This window comes from Abramis brama, assembly GCF_963993115.1.
Source record: "Abramis brama genome assembly, chromosome: 1".
In the NCBI taxonomy this organism is placed as follows: domain Eukaryota; kingdom Metazoa; phylum Chordata; class Actinopteri; order Cypriniformes; family Leuciscidae; genus Abramis; species Abramis brama.
Genome location: NC_139963.1, coordinates 69527839 through 69555730, shown reverse-complemented (window position 1 = coordinate 69555730; position 27892 = coordinate 69527839). Strand labels below are relative to the sequence as shown.

The 27892-nt window shown below is 38.6% G+C and overlaps 2 protein-coding genes across 3 annotated transcripts in view; one reads left to right on the top strand and one right to left on the bottom strand.

Moving 5' to 3' along the window:
* LOC311094365 (uncharacterized protein) overlaps positions 1 to 27892 on the top strand; it is a 337913-nt gene that overhangs the window by 7079 nt on the left and 302942 nt on the right. For both annotated transcript variants that reach the window (XM_084132300.1, XM_084132301.1), the window contains exon 4: positions 2932 to 3685. In XM_084132300.1, the coding sequence (XP_083988426.1) occupies positions 2932 to 2941 (10 nt within the window). In that variant the 3' untranslated portion in view covers positions 2942 to 3685. Of the gene's footprint in view, positions 1 to 2931 lie in introns of those variants that run through there.
* LOC311094380 (uncharacterized protein) lies at positions 6003 to 26752 on the bottom strand. The gene is made up of 2 exons (XM_084132328.1): positions 26707 to 26752; positions 6003 to 12592 (listed from the first exon to the last, which is right to left on the bottom strand). Exon 2 carries the CDS (start codon positions 12585 to 12587, stop codon positions 11274 to 11276), a length of 1314 nt encoding a protein of 437 aa, XP_083988454.1. The 5' UTR covers positions 12588 to 12592; positions 26707 to 26752; the 3' UTR covers positions 6003 to 11273.

Genomic DNA, 27892 nt, shown 5'->3' with positions numbered 1-27892 from the left:
ACACATCAACACATCACCCTATAACCAAATCTCTCCTCTCCACCTATAGCCGGTGTGTGGTGAGGACAGGACTACTCGACAACAAAGATATTTGTCGACAATTTTTTATTGTTGACAATGTTGACTAATCGTTTCAGCCCTAGTAACGAGCACGTTCGCGTTCCATGTGGAGATTTGCATGTAAATCTCTTTTGCGCGTGTGGGTGTGGTCAAATTAAAAATAATGAGCAAGTGCTTGTGAAACTGGACATCTTGTTGGTTTTATACAAATGACTTAAGCAGAGAATATTTGTTTTCAGTTTGAATGCGATCATTTAAAAGTACACACTTAAATGTGTATAAAGATATATGGTTCATAAATGTGTGACAAGTATTCGCTGAGTTTTGTTTCAGTTTATAGACGTGCTCAAGAAAAGTTCAGTGAGACGGAGAGCCAGAAAGCACACCCTGTTTATTTTCTTTATTTTACAAAAGCACAATGTTTTGATTGTAAGTGGACACATATAAAAGTAGACATCTCACAGATTCTTTTTTTTATTTCTTTTTTCTGTATGACCATAAATGACGGAGTAATTTAAGTTTATTGTGTTACAATGTGAAGAAAATCTAGCAAAACGCACGGGCGCGTTTGCCAACCCCAGAGGGTTAAACAAGGGTTAAATCATGTTCAACCAACAGGAATGTCTAATTTGTCAGTTCACAAATCAATGCAAAAAAAACACAAATTCGCTCTCTGACAGTAGGTGGCGCTCATGTAAAGCAGAAATACAGCACTATACAGGGCTCTAGACTGCGAGTAAATGGTCACATTTTGCGACCTCTTTTAAGAGAGAGCTGCCATTTCTGCTGCATACGAGAAACATCACACAGCAAACGAAAGCAGAATGAAACCACACTACTCGTCTGAGCTGTGCAGCGCAAACAGTTTATCCGCTCGGAGCAATACTAGACAGCGGTTTACTCGTGAGCCAATCTCGATCACGCAACATTACTCAGAATGAAAACTCCTCCCCTTTTGGCAAAATTCGCCATTTTAAAACCAAAATGGGTCACCTATGTGATTTGTGCAGATCCGATGAGAAAATATTTATGGGGTGGGGGTGGTTCGAGGTCGAGGCCAGCATTTACCCGCTATAAAGTTACCATAAACTTCGCAGCTTTAAAAAACAATCATCATTCCTAATGCCGAAACATGACAGCCAATACGAGTCAGAGTAACGTTAGGGCAGAAATGTTTTCAAAGTCTTTTACACCGCGAGTCTGACAACTGGACACACTGCCGAACATAGAACCGCACGTCGGAAAGCAAGCCTGAGGTAAGTTAGCTTACAATATTAACTGTCCTGTCAGATACAGACAGCGATGTTGCCAATGTCATTATTTATAATTTTGACATAGAAGTGGGCGGGATAATATCGCGAGCGGGCGCGGGCACCGTGAGCTCTGAGCGAGCAGGAACGAGTAACAGTTAGTGAGTTGTCGTCGAAAAAGATGGATAACGCAAAAAAAAAAGCTGTCGGGGGCTAAAAATAGAAAAAGAAAGAGGGGAAATGAGATGGCATGTCAACTGATGCGACAGCAGCTAAATAAGTGGATGGTGAAAGGCATTTGTTGCATTTCAGTGCATTTGTTTTACAATAGATGGCTATTAGGCTACTATCATGGGATATTATTAATATTACTGTATAACTATCTTTGTAGTAGTAATATAGACAGACACTGTAATTAAAAGAGTTTTGAATTTTTCTTTGTTTAATTTGCACCAGATTGATGAATTTAACATTAAAAAGCACAACATTTTCTGACGGGAGAGCATGCCCCCGAACCCCCCTAGAGTGGCAGAGGTCCACTCACCACAGTGATCCAAAAAATCCTGTGAGAAATCCTGGTATTACTATGCCAATGTAGCTTACAGATTTTTTGGGGGGATTCATCACTGTGGAGTATAGTTCAATTCTATTAATAAGTGAGAATTTTGTACTTATTTCATCTGGTCGTGTTAACTCTCACGCGTTCCTACTCACTCATTACAATTATTTATTGGGGGGGGATAGTTCACCCAAAAAGGAAAAATAGCCCATGATTTACTCACCCTCAAGTCATCCTAAGTGTGTATGACCTTATGACCAGAGATATCACGCAACACCTGAAATCCCCCCCACATTGAGCCTGGTCATCGATGACAGTACCTTGTCCCACTCGCCACAGCACAGACACTGTGTTTCAGTCGGCATAGGTTGGCATATTCCCCCACACTCACATCACCAGTTCATGTTGGCTCTCATCCTCACGTCCTCAGGCTGTTGAGCGATCGCAACCTCCTCCTCCTGTCGATCTATTTCCAAAGCGCGCAGCTCCTCTTCTCAAACTAGAGGTTCATAGATATGTTGATAGTTCATAGTTCATAGAGGTATGGTTCTGGATCTTGACAATCATCGCAATTCACTATGTCTACTGTAGGAAAAATAGCCGGCTACTTTTCACGCCGGTATGTTGACGGAAGTTTTCAGGTGTTGTGTAATATCTCTGCACCCAAGTAAGTGCTTTGCCTGTGCTACAAACCAAGCCTAAACAAAGTACTGGTCTTTCTTTATAAATTTTGATACAGAATTTTATTTTATTTTGTCTCTTCGGGGGAGGTATGCGAATTGAGTTTTCCCAACGACGATTTATCTGTAGAGTGAAGGGATTCTCCATAGGGAGAGACTAGTTGGCACTTCAGCACTGCGTTGTCATCGGTTGGTCCTTCATCAGATCTGGATACGAAGTTCTTTCATCAGATCTGGATACTGGATACTTTGTCCATGTTTAGCATGGAAATCCAACTCTTTAACAGTGTAAAAAACTCAGTATCCATGAAATAGCATTTCACCCCCCCTTTAATAAGAAGAATGGCATCTATGCTAATGTTTGTCTTTCTGTTCATTCTAGAGTTTACTGAAGTCAGCCGGATCCGGACCGTATCCAGATCAGAAGGTGGACCTGCGCCCGGACCCATCCATAACGCATCCCTGAAGTGCCAGCCTCATCTGCCCTGTGAAGGCCTCATCCACACGACTGATCCTCAACAAACTCGTCTCCAAACCGGTGTGATGACTCCGACTTCCAACCAGATAGAACTGGATAAATATTCTGAATGTTCTGATTCAATCTGACCTCTGACCTGTAATGCTGCCTGAATCATAATCATACACTGTTCGCTCGATGGCCAGAGGAGAACTGAACGACTGAGCCTTGTCCCAAGGTTGTCCCAGTTCTGTCAGTTTTGGTTCCTTGCCACTGTTGCCTTGGCTTTTGGCTTGCTTAGTGGGGGACATTTAATATTCAGCAATATTATTGATTTGCCTTAAGGTGGACGATAACGCAATTTTTTTCTAGAAACAAACTTTGTTGTATTATTTTATACAATACTTTATTTTGTTACAGTATGACTTTGAAGCTGCTTTGATACAATCTGTATTGTAAAAAGCGCTATATAAATAAAGATGACTTGACTTGTGTAATCAACAGGTGAGGACCAACATATTTGAATATTTACAAAATGAGATGACTGGAGAATTGCTGCACATTCTGTGCCTCAGGAATGAGACGAGGGGGACATGTCAGACCTTTGACATTGATTAACACTTGTATTCGATAAAGAAAAGTATTAAAGAAATGTATAAAAATGCTGAAAAAAATTAGATTGAAATCACATATACAGTGGCCTCTCTGGTTTATTGTATTAGAGAGATAAGTATTTTACGTTCGTAATATAAAAAAATATGTGTTACTAATTTTATTAAAGGGCACCTATTATGATCCTTTTCACAAGATGTAAAATAAGTCTCTGATGTCCCCAGAGTGTGTATGTGAAGTTTTAGCTCAAAATACCCAAGAGATATTTTTTACAGCATGTTTAAATTGTCATTTTTTGGGGCTCAGAAAAACGCGCTGTTTTAGTGTGTATACCTTTAAAGTCAAATGAGCTGCTGCTGTCGGCCCAGGGGGCGGAGCCTCACGAGCTCACGCTCAGAGCCAGGACAATCTCATCTGATAATATCAGAACAGAAACTCTGAGTAGCGGTGTTCATTTCGACTTGGAGTCGGACAATAATGCCCACAGAGCCAGAGAATATATGCTGTATGGAGATAGAACAGGTATAGTTTAGTTTAATTATGGTTATAACTTATTTATTATCTGCTTTTATCCACCATTAATACAAGCCTGCTGTAGCAGACCCCGTCCGAATGATGACCAAAATATACTGTTGAGTTCAGTGAAGTTTATTGTACATCACACAAAAGATGAAGCATTAGTTTTACTCCAGAAAATCACTGTAAGAGCAGCTAAATAAACACAGTAGGCTATAAGATGTGAGCATTTAAGTCTTATCCAAAACTCTTTCTCTCCCTTTCATTAGCATGGAACATACACAGCGAAGTACACAAACCACTTGTTACAAGTAACAGTAAATACACACCTTTTGAGTCTGTGCTTAATAAACTGGTACACTGTATATCCGTAAAACTACTCGATGAGCTGTCATAAAGTGCACGCTCTCACTTTAATTTCTGCCGTGATCAGTAACGTTAGTCCTGTCGCTCTTGAGACTGTAATTTGGATCACGAACAGTTGGTACAGATCCATCCTCGAGTAACAACGAGAGTAAATGAAGCTATGTTCATTCTTACATCCCACAACAGAACACCTACATTTCTTAGGAGACATTACTGGCTGTCGTTGAAACAATGACGGATGGTGTACAGATCACCGAGGGCGGGGTTTATGCAAAAACTACAGTGCCAATCAAACCACGTCGATGGGGCTTGTGCAATTTTTCACATTGCATAGAATCTTAGAATAATAATTTACAAATAATATAAAGCTGTTAAAAATCCCAAACCAAAATAGATATCAAAAAAAAAAAAAAGGCATATTTGAATGCTGAAATGTAGTTGTTCTTCAACCATTTATATACTTATCAGTAAAATAGTGGTTGTATCTCATCAAAATAAGTTTCTCAAATCGCTTGCTGGAAAGTCTGTTTCTCTTTGGGGTCCGCACAAGACCCCTTAAACTGAAAAGTCTTTCCACAGGAGCACTCGATGGTGTTGCAGTGTTGTACTTGAGTGAGATGACTTTAATGTTTGGGAATTTGTTGAGAATGTCCAGCTCTAATCCTGAAGACTTCAAGTACTCCATGACTTCTGTATCATTTACAATATGGCCCTGAGAGTGCTGAGCTTGACATTCATCACTGACTTCACATGGTTTCTTCTCTCCTCATCTTTAATCCAGCGTATCTTGAACCTGGGTAAAGTTGCAGCCGCCAAAAGTGCAAATATCTAATGACTGAATACACCTGAATACATTAGGTTACACCAGGGTGCGACTTGCCCCCTCCCAATTATTGGTCAATGATGCAGAAATATGGTTTTCTTTGCTTTTTATAATAAGCTGCACCTGGTTAACATTTCTCATTTAAGTTTTCTTTATTTAAAAAAAATAGGCTTTCAGGCGCTGCGTCATATCATTACGCCTGCTGGACTCATGGTACGGCAGCAAAGTTTCTTGATTATCACGCAGGAATGAGAGTATAGTTCCTAGCCATATTAGCCTAGAAAATCACAACTTTTCATTTTCCGTCGGTCTTAGTACACGATGTAACTATTGAAGAGTCAAGTTTTAAATAGGAAAAATTTCTTTGGTCATTTTTTTGAGAGAGATGCTAATGGTCCTGTCCGATTCAATGATCTCAATGATGCTAAGCTATGTTAAAAGTAGTACCACCGGACCCGGAGATCGGCTGATTGGGTTCGAAAACTGTAAAACTCAACTGTTTAACTCTGGGGGAGTTGTAAAATGAGCCTATTTAAAAAAAAAAGTGGAGTATCCCTTTAAATTAGCCCATGATTTCCTAACCCTTAAATCATCCTAAATGTATATGACATTCTTCTGTTAGGGGGTAACAGTTTAGGACCCAAGGACCAGATGTTTGAAAAAAGACCCGGAGTCAGAATTATAATAAATTGAAGAAAAGTTTTACTGAAAATAGTTTGCAGTTTCATCAGCAGAAGTCAGCTTCAAGACTCACACAGGAGTTTGTATGCCGACCCGCTTACAGTTACAAAGATCACAGCAGTTATACCCTACACCAAGGGGTCTAAGCTGGTTTCTGACTGGCTAAGAACACATATAGTCTAAGCATATTTCCACACATGGATAGATAGGAGAGTATGTCTCCATTAGTCAAGATATTTGTCGGACGATTCCTAGATTAAGGTCTGCTGTGACCTCGGAGGTCGGAGAAAGGCGTCTTCGGGTCTGTTGTTGCATGCCGAAGTGTCCCATAGCTCCTACACAGAATCTGCACAGAACATCCAACGCAAAAGACGAATTATAAGCAATAAATGCTGAAAAGCTAAATTGTTCATGGTAAGCTAATGTATTTAGGCATTAGTACAAAACATTATAATACATATTAACCATCTTTGCACAATCCGTTTCTTAATAAATATGATGCCCTGCAGAGTGTCCTAATAATATTATGTAAAGTATAATACATATAGAATGTATAATAAAGTCTAACTTAGCACTAGTATTTAGTACTGGGGGAAATTTGGTGACGTCTACTTTTATGCTTAAACCCAGAAATGGTGGACCTGCTGTTTTTTGTGTGTGTGTGTGTGTGTGTGTGTGTGTGTGTGTGTGTGTGTGCAAAAAAAAAAAAAAAAACTTTAAAAAGAGGTATTTTTTTGGTTTTGAATTCTGTTAGTTTTTATTTATTATGACTGGATTTTAGGTTAGTTAACCTTAATTTATTTTGTCTATTTAAAAGCTTTCAATAACATGTTATTTCATTTTAAAATGTTTTATTATGCTCTTGTTGTGCACTGAATACATTAAGAATGTAGCATGTTTGAAAAAACAGAAACAATGGAATATAAAAATTGAATAAAATAAAATTGCAATTGTACGGAAGCCCTGAACCGCAACGTAAAAAAAAAAAAAAATCTGTAAAAAAAAGCTATCATTTCAAGATTAAAGTCGAAATGTTTCAAGGTTAAAGTCGAAATGTTTCGAGAATAAAGTCTTCCGTAGAAGTTGTGTGTGTGTGCTTGCCATTATTTCACATTGCCGCAAAGGCATTCATGCGTGTGCGTGCGTGTGTGTGTGTGTGTGTGTGTGTGTGTGTGTGTGTGTGTGTAAAGACATGCGCTTGTGAAGTCGAACTGCCATCTATAAGACACCTGTACGTTCTGGATACATTTTAAGTGCATCATTCTGTATCCAATCATTTGGCCGGATCACGTGCTTTCCTCAAATATAATAACCACTGGTGGTTGAGGAAAGATTCCCTGAAATGATTGTAAAGCGCTTTTAAGTGTAGGCCTACAGTAGACATATGAAAGCGCTATATAAATGTCTCATTCATGCATTCATTCATTCATAAAGCTGGATATCTTGATCCAGTCTGACAGTATATTTTATAACGTCCTATAGCCTAATGTCATGTTGGTAGACCTGTAGAATATCCCTTTGTTGAAAGCGCAGATAAAAGTAAAAAGCTATTATTTTGTGTAGATCCAGTTTACACACACACACACACACACACACACACACACACACGCATGCCTGTGCAGCAATGTGAAATAACGGCAAGCACACACACGACTTCTACGGAAGACTTTATTCTCGAAACATTTCGACTTTAATCTCGAAATGATAGCATTTTTTTTTTACATAATTTTATTTATTTATTTTTACGTAATATTTTTTTTTTTTTTCACGGATTTTTTTTTTTTACGTTGCGGTTCAGGGCTTCCGTACAATTGCAATATTCATAATTTTTTTTTTTTTAAAATCGCAATCTGATTATTTTGTCCATATTGCACAGCCCTAGTGTAAAGTAAACCAAGTAAAATTCTAGCTTCCGGCCATACGCAGTCTACTTGCGCCTAAAGTGTGTCATGGCGTAGCGTAAATATCAGCAGTGCGTCACATTATTTGTATGGGCTACAGGACAATAGGCAACCAGCTTGGTGAGAAGGCAACAACTGTTGGCGCAATTATTAGAAAATGGAAGAAGATATGACGGTCAATCTCCCTCGGTCTGGGGCACCATGCAAGATCTCACCTCGTGGGGCATCAATGATCATGAGGAAGATGAGGGATCAGCCCAGAACTACACGGCAGGACCTGGTCAATGACCTGAAGAGAGCTGGGACCACAGTCTCAAAGAAAACCATTAGTAACACACTACGCCGTCATGGATTAAAATCCTGCAGCGCACACAAGGTCCCCCTGCTCAAGCCAGTGCATGTCCAGGCCCGTCTGAAGTTTGCCAATGACCATCTGGATGATCCAGAGGAGGAATGGGAGAAGGTCATGTGGTCTGATGAGACAGAAATAGAGCTTTTTGGTCTAAACTCCACTCGCCGTGTTTGGAGGAAGGAGGAGGATGAGTACAACCCCAAGAACACCATCCCAACCGTGAAGCATGGAGGTGGAAACATCATTCTTTGGGGATCCTTTTCTGCAAAGGGGACAGGACGACTGCACCGTATTGAGGGGAGGATGGATGGGGCCATGTATCGTGAGATCTTGGCCAACAACCTCCTTCCCTCAGTAAGAGCATTGAAGATGGGTTGTGGCTGGGTCTTCCAGCATGACCACGACCCGAAACACACAGCCAGGGCAACTAAGGAGTGGCTCCGTAAGAAGCATCTCAAGGTCCTGGAGTGGCCTAGCCAGTCTCCAGACCTGAACCCAATAGAAAATCTTTGGAGGGAGCTGGGCCAAAATCCCTGCTGCAGTGTGTGCAAACCTGGTCAAGAACTACAGGAAACGTATGATCTCTGTAATTGCAAACAAAGTTTTCTGTACCAAATATTAAGTTTTGCTTTTCTGATGTATCAAATGTCATGCAATAAAATGAAAATTAATTACTTAAAAATCATACAAAGTGATTATCTGGATTTTTTTTTAGATTCCATCACTCACAGCTGAAGAGTACCTATGATAAAAATTACAGACTTCTACATGCTTTGTAAGTAGGAAAACCTGCAAAATCGGCAGTGTATCAAATACTTGTTCTCCCCACTGTAATGTTGTATGAATCATGTATGTTGATTATGGTCAGAAAAATCTAGAGAAAGGGTTGGAAATTTCAGTCTGTGTGGAAAAGTGTAAGATTGAAAATAAAGATATTTGAAAATGAACAAACATTTGCTTTTACTGTTTCAACCTCCTCTTTCTTACCCCAATAACCATTTGCAATTCCTATAGGCAGAGGTATAAGTGAAGTAATCACAGCAGTGCTCAAGGCCTGTGGGCAAGCCGTATCGCCTGCGATAATTAATGCGATATGGCTCAGCTTGTCAGTTATCTACGGCTCTGTGTAGTAAATGCCGCAGTAATTTATCATTCTTTCTAACTAATATTTCTTTCTTTCTATCTGATCTATCTATCATTTTTTCTTTCTAACTAATCAATCTATCATTCTTTCTAACTAATCTATCTATCATTCTTTCTAACTAATCAATCTATCATTCTTTCTAACTAATCTATCTATCATTCTTTCTAACTAATCTATCATTGTTTCTTTCTAACTAATCTCTTTATTTCCGACTAATCTATCTATCATTCTTTCTAACTAAACTGTCTATCATTCTTTCTTTCTAACTAATCTCTTTCTTTCTAACTAATCTATCATTCTAACAAATTTTTCTTTCTTTCTTTCTTTCTTTCTTTCTAACTAATCTATCTATCATTCTATCTATAATTCTTTCTAACTAATCTATCTATCATTCTTTCTAACTAATCTATCTATAATTCTTTCTAACTAATCTATCTATCATTCTTTCTAAATAATCTATCATTCTTTCTTTCTAACTAATCTCTTTATTTCCAACTAATCTATCATTCTTTCTAACTAAACTATCTATCATTCGTTCTTTCTAACTAATCTCTTTCTAACTAATCTACCTATCTTTCTAACTAATCTATCATTCTTTCTTTCTAACTAATCTCTTTCTTTATTTCCAACTAATCTATCTATCATTCTTTCTAACTAATCGCTTTCTTTCTAACTAATCTATCATTCTAACAATTTTTTCTTTCTTTCTTTCTTTCTAACTAATCTATCTATCATTCTATCTATAATTCTTTCTAACTAATCTATCTTTCTTTCTAACTAATCTATCTATCATTCTTTCTAACTAATCTATCTATAATTCTTTCTAACTAAACTATCTATCATTCTTTCTTTCTAACTAATCTCTTTCTAACTAATCTACCATTCTTTCTTTCTAACTAATCTCTTTCTTTATTTCCAACTAATCTATCTATCATTCTTTCTAACTAAACTATATATCATTCATTCTTTCTAACTAATCTCTTTCTTTCTAACTAATCTATCGTTCTAACAATTTTTTCTTTCTTTCTTTCTTTCTTTCTTTCTTACTAATCTATCTATCATTCTATCTATAATTCTTTCTAACTAATCTATCTTTCTTTCTAACTAATCTATCTATCTATCATTCTTTCTAACTAATCTATCTATAATTCTTTCTAACTAATCTATTTATAACACTTTAATTCAGCGTGTGCACACAGCAGAAATAGACCCTGGTGCGGAAACGATCACTGCACTGCTGTATACGCACCGGAACTGGAACGGATTGCCGGACCGCAACCGCGTGCAGTGTGAAAGCTCGAACCTGTTAACATGGGTACAGAAAAAAATACGCACCGCATATGCACTGCAAACAGAGTATTTGTGAAACGGGCGTCACACTCCACGCAGATGCAGAAAGTGTCGCCTTTGTAAGTGACGACAACGATGTGTGAACGACCGTGTAGCTGACTCGTTTGTTAGCATTGCTGGAGGAAGAGAGTCATCTTGCATTGCAAGAGTGCTATACAAAAACGGTGCTGTACAAAAACGTAAATTATAGTTCGCCTCAAAGTTTTTTATTTGTGAATTTATTTAATTTGTATTATTTCTTCCCCAAGCTCATAAAATAAATTTGGGTCGCACATAAATTGACAGGGTCGGTCGGAAACCAGAACCAAACAATTTTTTTTAGGCCTAGGGCGATGTGTGTCTAACTTACAAAGAAGAGACTTTGTTTCACAGCACATGACAATAAATTACCGTGATCTCAGACTGTGTTTAAGTGGTTTCTCCACTGCATGGATCTTCATGTGTAGCTTCATGTCACTTTTAAAAGCAAAACTCTTCCGACACTGATCACACATGTGCAGCTTCTCTCTGCTGTGGATCCTCTCATGCATTTTCAGATGTGATGATCGATTGAATCTCGTCACAGTGTGAACACTTGTACGGTTTTTCTCCAGTGTGGATCCTTTCATGTTTATTCAGATGTGCTGACTGACTGAATCTCTTGTCACAGTGTGAACACGTGTAAGGTTTTTCTCCAGTGTGAATTCTCTGGTGCAGTTTTAAACCGTCCGCTGTAGTAAAAGTCTTCTCACACTCAAAGCACATGTACTCTCTCACACCAGTGTGAATTTTCTCATGTCTATGTAAATTAGGCAGCAGTGAAAAACCTTTTCCACACACAGAACATGAATGTGGCTTCTCCTTCATATGAATTGTCAGGTGTCTCTTCAGCTCTGATGACCTAAGAAATGTTTTGCCGCACTGATCACATGTGAACAGCTTCTCTCCGGTGTGGACAATCATGTGAACATTAAGGGCTGATGATCGACTGAAACTCTTCCCGCACTGATCACATGAGAACGGCTTCTCTCCGGTGTGGACCATCATGTGAACATTAAGGGCTGATGATCGACTGAAACTCTTCCTGCACTGATCACATGAGAACGGCTTCTCTCCAGTGTGGATCCTCTCATGTGTTTTCAGATGTCCTGACAGACTGAATCTCATGTCACAGTGTGAACACTTGTAAGGTTTTTCTCCAGTGTGAATTCTCTCGTGCCGTTTTAAACCGTCCACTGTAGTAAAAGTATTCTCACACTCAAAGCACATGTACTCTCTCACACCAGTGTGAGTTTTCTGATGTCTATGTAAATGTTGCAGCAGTGAAAAACCCTTTCCACACACAGAACATGAATGCGGCTTCTCCTTCGTATGAACTGTCAGGTGTTTCTTCAGGTCTGATGCTCTAAGAAATGTTTTGCCGCATTGATCACATGAAAACGTCTTCTTTCCGGTGTGGATCCTCATGTGAACATTAAGGGATGATAAATGACTGAAACTCTTTCCACATTGATCACATGCGAACGGCTTCTCTCCCGTGTGAATCCTCATGTGAATCTCAAGACTTCGTTTGGTTGTGAGACTCTTTCCACACTGAGTGCAGGTGAAAGATTTCTTGGCACTTTTCTTTAAAAAAATATTTTTAGTCTTTGAGCGACTCAATGGTTTTCCTTCAGGATTGACATGATGTTCCTCCTTCACTTCACTCAGTTCTTCTCTCTCCTCCTTCACTTTACTCAGTTCTTCACTCTCCTCCTTCACTTCACTCAGTTCTTCTCTCTCCTCCTTCACTTCACTCAGTTCTTCACTCTCCTCCTTCACTTCACTCATTTCTTCACTCTCCTCCTTCACTTCCATCGGGTCTGACAGGAAAGAAACAAATGTTACATTTAATTTTCAGTACATCAAAATAATTCAAAGAGAGAAATATAAAGTGAAAGGACATGAAAGTGAGCCCTGATGTAATAGTAGAAAGTAGACAACTGCTATAAAATATTATGATAATTTGATGCCTTTTTATAATTGATTATATGTCCTTGAAACTTTCCATGTCCTTGAAACTTTCCATGAAAGTAAATTTATCTTCCAATTATTATATTTAAAACATTATAGGCACAAATCCCATGTTTCTTTAGCAATAACTATTATTTTGATCAATGACACAATTATCTAACATGATATTAACATTAAAATATACAATACTGCCATGTTTCGATACCAACTTTGAGATTGATATTTATTTGACTAAAACCGTTAATTATTAATGGCCGTTCACACTAGACTTTTCCTTGCACTGACTTCCATTCATGCGCATGTGAAAGTGGGACACCAGAAACCCAAGCTCAAGTGAATTACCCTGTGACAAATAACAAGCGTTCCATTCAAGTGAAGTGGATTGTTTATTTTAAAATTTGTACTTATTTGTTATATGTTAAATTTATTATTTCTCAGTCATTACACACACATCCAAACTTTAATTGAGGATAGTAAGAGTGCAAGGGCTTTAGATACAGCTTTGGATGTAACTAGCTTAGTGAACACTGTCCATTGTTGGGTCCCCAATACCAACTAAGCTAATGAAACATATGCTTCCAAAGGTCATAGATCCTCTTCTTAATATCATTAATTCCTCTTTGTCATTAGGATACAACATTACTGAGACTGCTTTCATTAAGAGTCACAAATGATTTGTTCTTCTCATCTGATCATGGTTGTATCTCTCTATAAGTGTTACTCGATCTTAGTGCTGCATTTGACACTATCGACCACAACATCCTTTTAAATAGACTCAAACACTTTGTTGGCATTAGTGGAATTGCATTAGCATGGTTTAAAGGGGTGGTAAAACGCCTTTTTTCGAAGGCTTGATTGTGTTTGTGGGGTGCACTGTAACATGTGTTCATGCTTCGTTTTTAAAAATTCGCATTATTTTTCACAAATTAAACCATTATTCTACACTGCTCTGTCCCTCCTTGTAAAAACGGTCAGATGATTTCCGCGTTCTATGAAGCCCCCCCTTCAAAATACGCAATGGGCTCAGATTGGTTGGCTGGCTCAGTGTGTAGTGATTCGCTAACCGCCAAGTACGGAAAATCGGAAACCTCACGCCCCCTTATCTTTACCGGTAGTTTGTGCTTCAGACAGTAAACAACGGCGTCAATATTGCCATACCAGTTTGAGCCCGAATCAGACCCAGAGAATGTTAGAGGAGAGGATCGAGCAGAACCTGCTCAAGAACGGCTGTTAAAGGATGTTTCAGAAAGGTATGTTTTTTAAGACTGCAGATCGCTATATGACACTGTTACTTTTGTATATTTAGAACGATTGTAGCAGCTAGCTAAATTTCTGTCGCCTGAACTTTTTATCCAATACGAACACTAAACACTGGCTTTACAACAGTAGCCAAATCAAACAGAAAACTATGTTTAGCATGCCTGTAGATAAACAAGCATGTAGAAAAACAATACATAAAAGCTATAATCAAAGAATAATTTACACTGATCACATAAACGACAACACAACAACCACGAACATTCCAAGTTCGCTGCGCTGGTGATATTAAACAGAAGTTTGTATGTGTTTGTCGGATAAGTATGAATTAATTAACGTTAGCATTTAAAGGAGAACTCCGGTCAATTTTAACATTGAGCTCATTTTTTTGTACATTTGGAGTACATTTGGATTGTCGAGTTCACGCGCGTGATCATAGGCACTAAACCTATGCGCGTGAACTCGAGAATCGATTACTATGGCCTTCCACCGAAAACAGGATGTAAACACAGGTATGAGCGCTGGCTGAATTAACTTCATTTTTATTAATATCTCTAACATCTACTAGAGTCAGATTCACCCGTGTTCACTCGGAAGGAATCACTCACATTTTCTGTGCACTTGTAATGACACTTAAAGGATGTTAAGAGGCTAAAAAGCAGGCTTACTACTTGCCCCATTGAAGTCAATAGGGTGCAAATTTTAAAAATAGAATAACTCGGTGTAGGCAACACCGATTTTTGTTGTTGTTCTCTGTATTGACAGCACTCCAAATGTACAAAAAAATTAGCTAAATGTTAAAATTGACCGGAGTTCTCCTTTAACAAACTGGTTTGTGGAGCCAAACAGCATTGTCCTTAGTTTACCTCCTAGCTACAACATGCAATTAACAATACGAACTATTACAGGAAAACCCAACGACGAAAAATAAATCATACATACAGGTTGTGGCCCGTTTCTGTTTTTAAAGTTGGAACTGCTCCATCTTTCAGGACTAGCCATTGTGCGAATCCTTCACCGGAGGAGGGGTTTATGTAAATATTAGGCTAAGCCCGCAGGAATGTCGTGTAGTCCCTACTGGACGTTTTTTGTAGTTCTTAGAAATTGATTTCTTTAAAAGCAAATATCTCCCTTTGCTTTAAACTTTGAAAGTTGTAACTTTGCAGATGTTGTTTATGCTCAACCAGCAACATTACACACTAACTAAAGTTAGAAAAGTGAAATCGTGTTTTACCACCCCTTTAAATCATACTTATCTGACCGTTATCAGTTTGTAGCATTAAATGAAGAGATGTCTTATAGATCACAAGTTCAGTATGGCGTACCACAAGGCTCAGTACTAGGACCGTTGCTGTTCACTCTGTATGCTACCATTAGGAGATATCATTAGGAAGCATGGCATTAGTTTTCACTGTTATGCTGATGATACTTAGCTCTATATTTCTTCAAAACCTGGCATTAGTTTTCACTGTTATGCTGATGATACTCAGCTCTATATTTCTTCAAAACCTAACGAAACTTACCAATTCACAAAATTAATGCATAGCAGATATAAAAAACTGGATGACTAGTAATTTCCTACTACTTAATTCTGAAAAAAACAAAAAACAGATTCTAATTATTGGACAAAAAAGTCCTCACGTAATAACCTAGAATACTGTCTAACACTGGATGGCTGCTCTGTCAAGTCTTCGTCGTTGGTGAGGAACCTGGGTGTGCTCTTTGATACCAATCTTTCATTTGAAAGTCACGTGTCTAAAAAGATCTAAATTACGCCATATGCTCTCAATGAAAATGCTGAGCAATTAGTTCATGCGTTCAAAACATCAAGGCTAGATTATTGTAATTCTCTACTGGGTGGTTGCCCTGCACGCTTAATAAACAAACTACAGCTGGTCCAAAACGCAGCAGCTCGAGTTCTTACCAGAACCAGGAAGTATGACCATATTAGCCTGGTTCTGTCAACACTGCACTGGCTCCCTATTAAACATCGTATAAATTTTAAAATATTGCTGATTACTTACAAAGCACTAAATGGTTTAGCTCCACAGTACTTGAGCGAGCTCTTAACGCATTATAGTCCTTCATGTCTATTACGATCTCAAAATTACGGGCAGTTGAAAATACTTAGAATATCAAAATCGACTGCTGGCAGTAGATCCTTTTCCTATTTAGCACCAAAACTTTGGAACAATCTTCCTAACATTGTCCGGGAAGCAGACACACTCTGTCGGTTCAAAGCTAGACTAAAAACACATCTCTTTAACCTAGCATACACATAACACATTATAGACTTCTATAATTCAATGTTAGGCTGCATAGATTAGGTCAGCCGAGACCGGGAACACTTCGCATAAATCCGGACGTACTCGTTACATCATAAGAAGAATGGTATCTACGCTAATATTAGTCTCTGTTTATCTCGAGGTTTACCACAGTCCATCGGATCCAGGCCGTATCCAGATCTGATTAAGGACCAGCGCCTGGACACGACAACAACGCAGTCCTGAACTGTCAACTAGTCTTCTCCCCTATGAAGGCCTCCTTCCCTTTACCTCTATACAGATAAAACGTTGTCGGGATAATTCCGGTTCGCGTGGCTACGCAGACGCGACGACAATTTCTGTATTATTAATCTTTAAGGCATAACAAGTAGTTTGTTGAGAGTTGATTTTGTGAAGGACTACACATCTGCGCACATATTCAAACACGCATACCTATCGCCCGAACACGTGATACACATATGCGTGCCTTCTGCATTTTCCCGGATTTGCGTTTCAGAGGTTTGCGCAGAGAAAACGGGTAATCGTTTGCACCTTCAAACCTATTTCAGGGAGTGCGTTCTCGAGACACTAGACACTTTTTTGTGCGGATGGGCAGCCAGAGCGCGTTAAAGGGCACCTATTATGGAATTTTGAAAATTACCTTTCATGTAGTGTGTAACATATATCTAAGTGAATAAAAACATCCTGCAAATTTTATATATGAAAGTTCACCGTAAAAAAAGTTATTGTCTCTCAAAAGTAGGAGTCGACTCTGAGTCAATTTAATGAATCGTTTTTCCAATGAGTCATTTTCCTTTTCGTTGTGATGTCAAGACGAAAAAATTTCAAATTGGCCGCGCCCACTCATTGCGCACGCACGCAGACACCAGGGAAAACTTGAAAACATCATGTCGACAACAAAACACTGTGTTCTGAAGTGCGAATCAAAAGCGACCTTTATTCACTGCCCAGGGACGAGCATGTGAAGAATCAGTGGCTAGAGTTTATATTTACAACTATACCACACAAGTAACGTTATAGCCCAAACCTTGTGCTGTGTTCGCGTCATTTTAATGACGATTGCTTTACAAACTGCTTTCAAGTGTGGATTCGCGAGCCGGTTGTTACAGAAGGAAAGTTCAGTACCAAGTTTATTTGGATCAGCTTACTCCTCCGAATCACAACCTGTAAGTATTATTAATAATTGTTGCTTTTATGTGTTATGTAGCATGCTCAATAATATTTGTGTGTTGTGTAAGTTACGATCAGCGCAGCTTCTAGGTCTCCAATGTAAATTTTTTTGAAGTGAAATGTTAGTCGTTGTTATTGGATTTGTCAAAGAATAGAGCACTACCTTGTAGTACTGCAGTGCTTTGTGACACCTTGAGGCTGAGGCCAGCAACTCGCCCTAGGGTGCCAGCTTGGAACCTGGCAATAGTTTTAGAAGGCCTGTCAGGGACTCCATTCAAGCCCCTAGATTCGTTCTGACTTTCAAGACCATGTTTCTTCTAGCTATTTCGTTCCTCAAAAGAGTCGGAGACCTTCAGGCCCTTTCGGTTTCTCCCACCTGCCTTGAGTTTTCACCCAGGATGGTCAAGGCATTCTTATACCCAGCCTCTAAGCAGACAATCAGCAAGTGAATAGTTGAGGCTCTCTCTCTTCCCTATCTCCCTATCTATCTCTTCACTTCAAGAGGTTTGTGATGCGGCGGGTTGGTCCTCGCCACTCACATTTGTGAGATATTATAGCCTGGACCTGGACGTATCTTGCCGACAGTTTTACATACAGGCAATTTTAAGTATAGCATATTGGGAATTCTTGTTCCCAAAGCGTCATTGATGCAGCGCGAGTTCCCTCGAAAGAGAAAGTCTCAGGTTACCACTGTAACCCTAGTTCCCTGAGAAGGTAACGAGATGCTGCGTCACCCTGCACATACTTCCTGCATCCCTGTGATCGACTTTGCTTTGGCTCTCGAAGCTAGTGCCAGTTGCACAGGATGTGCTTTTATCCTTTACCCGCCCGTGACGTTCCTTCTTTCCAATGGACTAGTTGACATAAGTGCTTCAGACGCAATCACGTAGGGGCGTTCCCAAATCATCATCGACGCAGCGTCTCGTTCCCTTCTCAGGGAACTAGGGTTACAGTTGTAACCTGAGACGTTTTCTTTGTAAAATACTGTTGAAAAACAAACAGACCTAAACTACATTGTGGAGATGATTCGAGCACTAGGGGTAGGAATCTCTAGGCACCTCACGATTCGATTACGATTCAGAGGGCTGCGATGCGATGATAAAACTGTTATTGATGTATCTTTTTTCTATATAGATTCTTCTTTTTTACTTCCAATATATTTTATTAATTAAACAAATGGAAGTGATTTGACAATAAATGTAGCGATAGAGTTTGTAATTCGCTTTTCTTTTTCCGAGTTGGGTGGAAGCTTTTAAGGTTCTCCTGGTTTCTGATCAGACGTGTGGTTTATGAAAGAACTAGATGTACCGCATGGCGGTACAAAATATGACCGCCACTCAGGCCTGCACTGCACAAAAATAAATGACGTGGAGCAATTTGGCTGTATTGCGTGTTTATGTATATACCTAAAACAAGTAGTAGTATGTGCATATCTGTCTGTGTGTGTGTATGTGTGTGTGTTTGTGTATGTGTGTGTCTGTGCGTGTATGTATGCGTGCGTACCTGTGTGTGTGTGTCTGTGCATGTGGATTTGTATGTGTGTGTATGGGTGTGTGTCTGTGCGTGTGGATGTCAGTGTGTGTGCATGCTTGCGTTTGTTTGTATTCCTGCATGTCTGTGTGTGACAGTATCATCCTAAACCAGCAACCCTTCGCTCAACACCACCATCTACAGGCCGATGAGTGTAGTCACTAAATGTGCACATAAATGAATTTATTTTATACCCCCCCCATGGATGAAATTCTACGAAACTTAGCATACCCCCAGAGGATGTCAAGTTAATCATACACATGAAATATGGTGCAGTTCTGAACATCTCAACTGAAGATAGGGTCGATTAAAGCAGAATAATATTGCATTTTCATTTTTTATGGGAAGGGGCGCAAATCAAAATCAAAAATGAGTGATTATGGGCTAGGTTGATGTGGGCCCTTAAGACCAACATACCATAAAAATTTCTTCATCCTCGGTGCCACGGTTCAGGTAGTTATTTAGGGAAAACTGCATTTTTGGGGTTTGGGGGGGCCCAGCGCGGCTTTAATTTTTCCATAAAAGTCTAGTGGGGCTACATGCCCACCAAATTTCATGTTCACCGGTGTTTCGGTGTCCCAGGTATCGTTGACGAAAAATTCACGGGGGGCCCAGCGCGGTGGGCGAGTGGCCCCCAGGGACCAAACGAAATTTTTCCTTAAAAGTCTAGTGGGGCTACATGCCCACCAAATTTCATGTTCCCTGGTGTTTCTGTGTCCCTGGTAATCAACACTAATCAACAAGTCATTCGGGATCACCAGCAGATCAACTCACTTTATTCTGAGTGTTTGCTGTTAGAAACACATTATTTGAGTCAGATAGATGACAAAAGCCTATTAAACTGCTCAATTGAAAGACAATACTGTCATTTCTCACACTATGACATGGATAAAACATCAATACATTTTACACCATCATGACTATAAGTTTGCGTGTGCACTCGCAGCCTTTTGTTCTGTGCAAATGTAAGTTGTAATATTGTGTTTATTTTGTGTAGGCCTATTTATATCTGATTTATCTCAGGATGCATTTGGTTAAGAATTAATGTATTAAAGTATACGGTGTACGGCATTGCAAATACAGTGTACGGCAATGCACGACTAATAATGACTATTGGACTGTCATATTACATAACATTATAAAGAGAACAATATTGTAATAAAACATTTATTATTTGGGTTTAGTTGCCGTGTCGCGTTGCTCCAGAAATAGCGCGTCCACAACATGAGTCATTCTGAATGGCACGTAACCAGTGATATGAATAACGCCGTTATAAATAAACAGCGTAACTAACGGCGTTATTATTTTCAATAACGAGTAATCAAACTAATTACTGTTTCCTCCGTAACTTACAACGCCGTTACTGTTACTAAAAATGCGGCATTACTATAATTGAGCTCACTGAAACAGTTTTTATCCGAGTAGGCTCTCTCTCAGCCACATGAGCTGCAAAGTTTTTTCTCTGGTGTGTGTGTGTGTGTTTATGAGGCGCCGGACTGGCTCGACAGTGCGCGAGAGAGACCGAATGTGAATTACACATTTCAGCATTAGAATAATCTCTGTAGCATATTGGTATCATATAGCCTACAATGTTTAAATTAGATTATATAACAGGGGTGGGCAAACTTTTTGGCTCAAGGGCCACACTGGGTTTTAAAATTTGACAGAGGGCCGGCCCAGTAGCAGATTATGAAACACGATCTCATTAAAGTGCGTATCTATACCACGAATTTTATTTCTCGTGCCATTTATACGCCAAAAATATTTTTTTTTTGCGTGCATATGCTGCGCACTGTAAACCCTTTGGTTAGGATTAGGGGTGCGGAGTGCGTGCCTATTACACGCCATTAAAGGGATAGTTCGCCCAAAAATGAAAATTCTGTCATCATTTACTCACCCTCAAGTTGTTTCAAACCTGTATGAATTTCTTTTTTCTGCTGAACACAAAAGAAGATATTTTGAAAAATGTCGGTAACCAAACAGTTGATGGACCCCATTGACTTCCATAGTAGGAAAAAAAATACTATGGAAGTCAATGGAGTCCATCAACTGTTTGGTTTACCCGAGATTTTTCAAAATATCTTCTTTTGTGTTCAGCAGAAAAAAGAAATTCATACAGGTTTGAAACAACTTGAGGGTGAGTAAATGATGACAGAATTTTCATTTTTGGGCGAACTATCCCTTTAAGTGCGTATCATATGCACGCGAAAACTGCGTTTCATAAGAACTACAAATACAATTCGTGGTATTCGCACTTTCATGAGATCGGGCTGAGCAAACACATTTACGTTGTGGCAACATCTGCGCGAAATTCAACAACTGAGAGACGACATTCTGACAATACATTTTTTTATGCTAGATATCCCTTATTTAGCATGTTATGTTTTGAGGTTAATTTTTAAAAAACGAAAATTTGGAAAAAAACGTAATAAACGAATATACAAATTTATTTTAAGTATAATAAAATAAAACATAAAAAGCAAATGCAGATCAGAACATTTAATGATCAAAACCGGGTTCTGTGCATGGCAGACGTCAGGGGAGCGTAGTCGAAAGCCGGGCGATAAAGGTTTTGTAAACGGAATCAGTCAGGAGGATACATCCACAAATCCAGAGTAGCAAAACTAAATAGCAGACAAATCAAAGGAAAAACTAAACGTGTGCAAGCGGTTACCAAACATTTTTTTCTCTGTGAGTTTTCAAAAAAAGGAAAAAACATTAACGTGCACCAAGTCTATGCGCTTAAGTTGCTGTCTGTTTGGTTTCCATGGTGACGCGTCTAGCTTGTTACGTGACACACCGCAGCCACAACAGCGCTGAATGAATGATGATCTGCTTTTATGTCATTTTTCCTTTTTTACATTTGTTAGCTATGGCATGAAATATCTGATATTCCGATTGTCAAATATATGCAACGCAATTTATATATAACGCAAAGTATTGCAAGAAAAAGGCAAAATTAATGCGATCTTAAGACAATTTTTTACATACTCGACGGGCCGGATTAAACAGCCTAACGGGCCGTATGTGGCCCGCGGGCCGTAGTTTGCCCACCCCTGTTATATAACATAAACTCCAAAATAACCTGCAGGGAACGATGATAATATTTTAATAAAGGTGTCCTAGAATTTGAAATTTAATTTATCTTGGCATAGTTAAATAACAAGTGTTCAGTACATGGGCATGACATACAGTGAGTCTCAAATAGGGCTGGGCGATTTAAATCGCGATATTGTCATGCGCATCTCGTCAGTAAAGCTGGTTCCTTGATTAGTAGTAAATCGCCATCACCTGCTTTCAGATGGAGCGGCATTTACTACAAAGAGCCGTAGTTAACTGACAAGCTGAGCCAAATCACATCAATATCGCGGACGTATCGCCAGCGATATTTAATGCGATATGGCTCAGCTTGTCAGTTAACTACGGCTCTTTGTACACAGCAAAAACTCCAGTGTTAAATGAACACTCCTGGGAGTGTATGAGTCCACACTCAAGAGTGTTTAAGTTAATGAGATAATTAAGTGATTAATTTAGTGATGATTGAACATTATTGAAGACACCTGATGTTAACAAGCAGAATCACTGAAGGAGAAAATCTCAAATTGTAAGCCACCGTTTATGACGATCAATGGTTGCTTTAGTTGGACTCTTGACCCATATATTATTAACTTTAGATTTTGTTTGGCTGCTGTACTGGCTTATAATCACCAGTTGAACAAAGAAAAAAGTGATCTGATGGTGTTGGTTATATTATGACAATCATCATTTGAACTTGATCACTGAACTCATTAAGATCCTTATTTCGGACTTCGATTTATGTTGTTGGTTACAGCATAACTGTGAATCTGCATAAATGCCCAGAATTTTTGATATAATATAAAGGATTTCTTAAAAGATGTTTAAAAAAAAAATCATTCTTTTAGGCACACACAGACGTCAAGATTCAGTCTATGCATCTCAACAATGGTGAGGAGCAGAATTTTCAATTAGGAAAAGTAAATTACATAAACAATTCAGATCATAATTTATTCATACCGCAATGCATGATGGGAGCCATTAATGAGTTGTGATTGGTGGCAGCCACTGCAACATGCTTTATTATTGTCACCATTGTTGAGATTCACAGGCTGATTATTGATGTCTGTGTTTTAAATGAATTTATCTGATATCTTTTGATCAGAACAATGTTTGTTAAATATTTTGAATTAAAGTACTGATAATCGTAGGCTGAAGAATCACAAAACAGCTGCTAACAAGTTAAATCAAACTATCTCAATAAGCTTCCTTTTTCAGATCACAGCATGATTATGTCAAAACATAACCAACACTATAAGATAATATTTTACTTTGTTCATTTAACTGTTATAAATCAATAACAGCAGACTAACAACAGTAAATATTAAAGTAAACATATAATGGTCTAGAGCCCAACTAAAGCAAACACCCATCACCTTAATGGTAACTTACAATTTGTGATTTTCTCCTTCAGTGATTCTGCTTGTTAACATCAGGTGTCTTCAATAATGCTCAATCATCACTAAATTAATCACTTAATTATCTCATCAGCCCTAAATGCCGCTCCATCTGAAAGCAGGTGATGGTGATTTACTACTAATCAAGGAACCGGCTTTACTGACGAGATGCGCATAACAATATCGCGATTTAAATCGCCCAGCCCTAGTCTCAAACACCATTGTTTTCTCCTTCTTATTTAAATCTCGTTTTTTGAAAAACACCCCTGAAAAATAAGCGAATCTCCACTTAACACCGACTGTGACGCAACAGTCGGGATCATTAATATGTACGCCTCCAAAATTTTGCATATGCCAGCCCATGCTCAATGCCATGTTCAATGTTCAATGTCAAATCATCGGAAGTTCTGCAGGTGAATAAACAAGCAAGGATCATAGGGAAAATGGCAGATCTATCTATCTATCTATCTATCTATCTATCTATCTATCTATAATCGGATACCGCTACAGTTTAATTCGAAGTTGTTAGTTTGCTCTGCCCATTTCACCACGGACTGTTTTTCTAACCTGGAACAATATCAAGCAGCCAGGCTTCTCTCTGCGTCTCAAACGGACGAAGGGGGCAATTTCAACTAACGTTTTATTCCCGCAAGCGGTAAGTAGTGATTTTATTCATGATAATTTACACTGTGTTATCTAGATCCAGCGCGATATTTTTTTTTCCTCGAAAGACATCATGGCTTGCAAACGAGCGAAGCATGGCAGTTGCTCAGTGTTTGGATGTACAAATGAACACAAAAGTATTTTTTTAGTTCCTTCATCCGAGCCTCTGGAGAAGAACCAAAAAAAATGTGAAAATCTGATGCGTAATTGTTCAAGTTCAGAAAGATAATATTTCTCTCAAAGTTGTTCAATACTGTTTATGCATCAGTAAATCAAGCCAGTGACTAAACGCTCAACTTCACGTCGTTTCTCGCAGAAACTGCGTTGCAGTGATAAGATCTTCATTCACGCGATCAACAGGCTGTCATCTGCTCAATGCTCATCACTGCAACCTTTTATGTGATGGGAATAGATCTAAATACTTAAAAAACTTCTCACGATTCGTTAATCCCGATAGCTGTAATAGTAAAAACGTATAAAAGCTGTAATAGTAAAAGTTTTCCAGATAGTTCTACATGTAATGCCAGATATTTCATATGCAAGCATGTCAGCCAATCACAGAAGAGGGCGTTTACTCTGAAGTCTCTCAGCAAACACGCCCCTTCAAACAGAGTGTTCAAACCAGGTGATGAAATCAGGCTAGGAAATATGCCTTTTATTTCTAAATTATAACAACTTTAGATCTAAAAAACATACTAACATTATAAGGGCACCCCAGGAAACATTATAAAATAATAAAACAATCCATTCTAGGGCACCTTTAATATAAGTTTATAGGTGTCTCTTACATTGTCCCACAGCAACATTAAAATAGTGTAGATAAGTGTACAATGTTTTATAATAATACAGTGTTCTATTTAGTGTCCATTTAATTAATTTAACATTTCATATTGGGGGTATCCAAGAAATTTCTTATATTTAAACACTTTTTTTAAAGTAACGCAATAGTTACTTTCCCTGGTAATTAGTTACTTTTGTAACTTTTCTTACTTTCTCAGCTCTCAGATTCTGTCGATTTAATTATGAAATTCAAACAATAAACACGGTTTTGGTGCTTGACAAATCGCTGACAGAGTTCAAGCGGCACATGAACCGATCATCTGTTATGCCACGTTACAGGCAACCTGTAACCCGTGTTTTTCCAACTCGTAACTGGGAATACATGTATTGTTTTTTTAGTACTTACGTAGTCATATTGTATTGTATCGATATCGAGATATCTGGCATGAAAATCGAGATATGAAATTTTGTCCATATCGTTCAGCCCTACCGAGGTCCACCCAGCACAGATTTAACACAAATCCTGTGAGAAACACTGGTATTGCTATGCTAATGCAGCTTATAGGTTGTTTTAGGATTCACCGCTGTGGAGTATAGGTCAACTGTATTAATAAATGTCAAATTTTTACTTATTTCATCTTTTAACTCTCACTCGTTCCTATACTCATTACATGACATTAGTGGTTTTAAGGAATAGGAGTTGGTATGCATATAATTAAGGGCGTGAAAAGATGTGTGGTGTTTATGATCATATAGTGGGCCGGTTTGGGCCAAAATGCCTGGGGCGATTTTTTTGTCCCAGTCCAGCCCTGAGTCAGACCAGTGTCGTCTGCAAATTATGCAAGACCGTCGTCGGTTTCTCTATGTTTATTTAACACTTTGCACTATTTTATTACTCTTTATTAAGCATTTATTAACTTTGCACCTTAATGTTAAGAGATAATTGTTAAGTGTTCATTGTGATTTTAGACTTATGTTTACATTATTATAATTATTTGAGTGTTTTCCATGGTTGTGTTGACATTTCTGCCTTTATAACTGAGGGGATTATAATCAGAGGAGGGTTAAGTTTAAAATACAAAATGTTTAAATGTAATATATTTCTCTCCTGGTCCTTTAAATAGGTCATTATCAATATCGGTAAGAAAAACTTTGGCTACTCATATTGTGATACAGTTTTCAGCCATATCGCCCAGCCCTACTACAGATAAATAACTACAGCAGCATAATATGTCCAAATTAATCTAAAATCTTATCTAATCTAATCTAAAATATAGTTTAATCTTATGATTCATTAAGCACTATAAGTTAGATCATTATACATTTTATATGCGCAGAAACTGAAAATTATCATAACACTTTTGAAAATAAAGAGCACCACAGAGCACTATTGTACGAAGAGTAAAACGCTATACATAATTTTAAGTAGCAGCTAGGCTATTGATTTAATGTCTCACGTGGCTCATTATAGGCTGTATACGAGTAAAATAAAGTAAAGCATTTAGCAGATCTGTTCCAGTATGACACTTGAGATCAATATAATCATCATTCCCTTCACAGATCTTAAACTTTAACGTTTGACTTGAAACAATCACACAAACGAACACAAAATCGCTCAGGTCTGAATGAACTCAACATATTCTCCTCATGCTCGCTCCTGCTGCACTAAATGTTTATTTCAGTAGGAAGACACTAGAAAAGACGCACAAGTATCGCTGTGATCGATGAAAACAATACAGAAATGAGCCTGTCGCTTAATCAAACTGTATAAAGTGTGTGTGATGGTTGAGTAAATATGAGAAATACCGTGAACTGCTCTCCTCTCCTCAGAAGACTCTTCTTCTTCTTCTTCTTATAGGATTCCGGCAGTGTAGACGCTGCTGAGCGTATTACTGCCCTCCACAGGTCAAAGTTTGGCTTAAATTCTTACATACAGTCCTGTATCATGCAAGAACTGAAGAACTGCCTTGGAGATCCTAATATTAGCTTGTATGGAAAAGTAGTGTCTACCCCTAATTTCCTTTTCCCACCCTCTCTGCCATTCATTTATTAAACCCTCTTTAAGTTGTTCCCTTAGTTCCACTCTCCCTAATAATACATGGACATCTACTTCAAGCTCTCCTTGAATACATGGACAAGCTCTCCTTTGCTATTTTATCCACCCGCTCATTCCCCCTCACCCCAGCATGCCCGGGAACCCAGCAAAAACTGATATTACACTCAAACCTAATTCAAAAAAACACATTCCAGATGTCATATACAATGTCAGGACGAGCTTTAGATTTTCCTACTTTTAAATTTTCTAGAGCAGCTGCAGAATCAGAGCAAATAATGACTTCTCTAGGTTTTTCTTCCTCAATCCACCATAGAGCCCATAAAATTGCCATTAATTCAGCAGTAAGAACAGAACTTCCATTAGAAATACGTCAACCAATTTCCAACCCTAACTGTTCCACATATACCCCAAATCCAACTTTCCCACTAACTAGATCTCTAGATCCATCTGTAAAAATAATCATAGTGCTCTCACTAATTGAATTAAGATATTCCTCTATTTTTGGTGCCACCTCACATTTATCATTTTCCTGAAGAAAACCAAGCTCAACACACATTTCAGGCAGCACCCAATAGGGCATAGGTAACCAACTTGTGTGTTCTACGATACTTCCCTGATCCATGTTCATCTTCCCTGGCCACTTATTTATTATGACAAAAAAAATTATTGTATCTATTATCTCCAGCAACCTCTTGCAACAGACACCTTGCTGGGAAGGTACGTTTACACCCACTAAGTTTTACTCAGTACTGTAACCCTAGCTTAATGCGTCTTAACCATAAGGGCATTTCTCCCATTTCAATGAGCAGGGCAGGTACTGGGGTAGTTCTGAAGGCCCCACAGCAAAGCCTCAAAGCTCTTGCCTGCACCACATCCAACCTAGCCAGAACAGTTTTGGAAGCAGATCCATATACAAAGCACCCATAATAAGAGCAG

What these genes read in the sequence shown, in the direction of transcription:
- LOC311094380 (XM_084132328.1), bottom strand. Translation starts at nt 12,587, where the DNA reads ATGGAAGTGAAGGAGGAGAGTGAAGAAATGAGTGAAGTGAAGGAGGAG.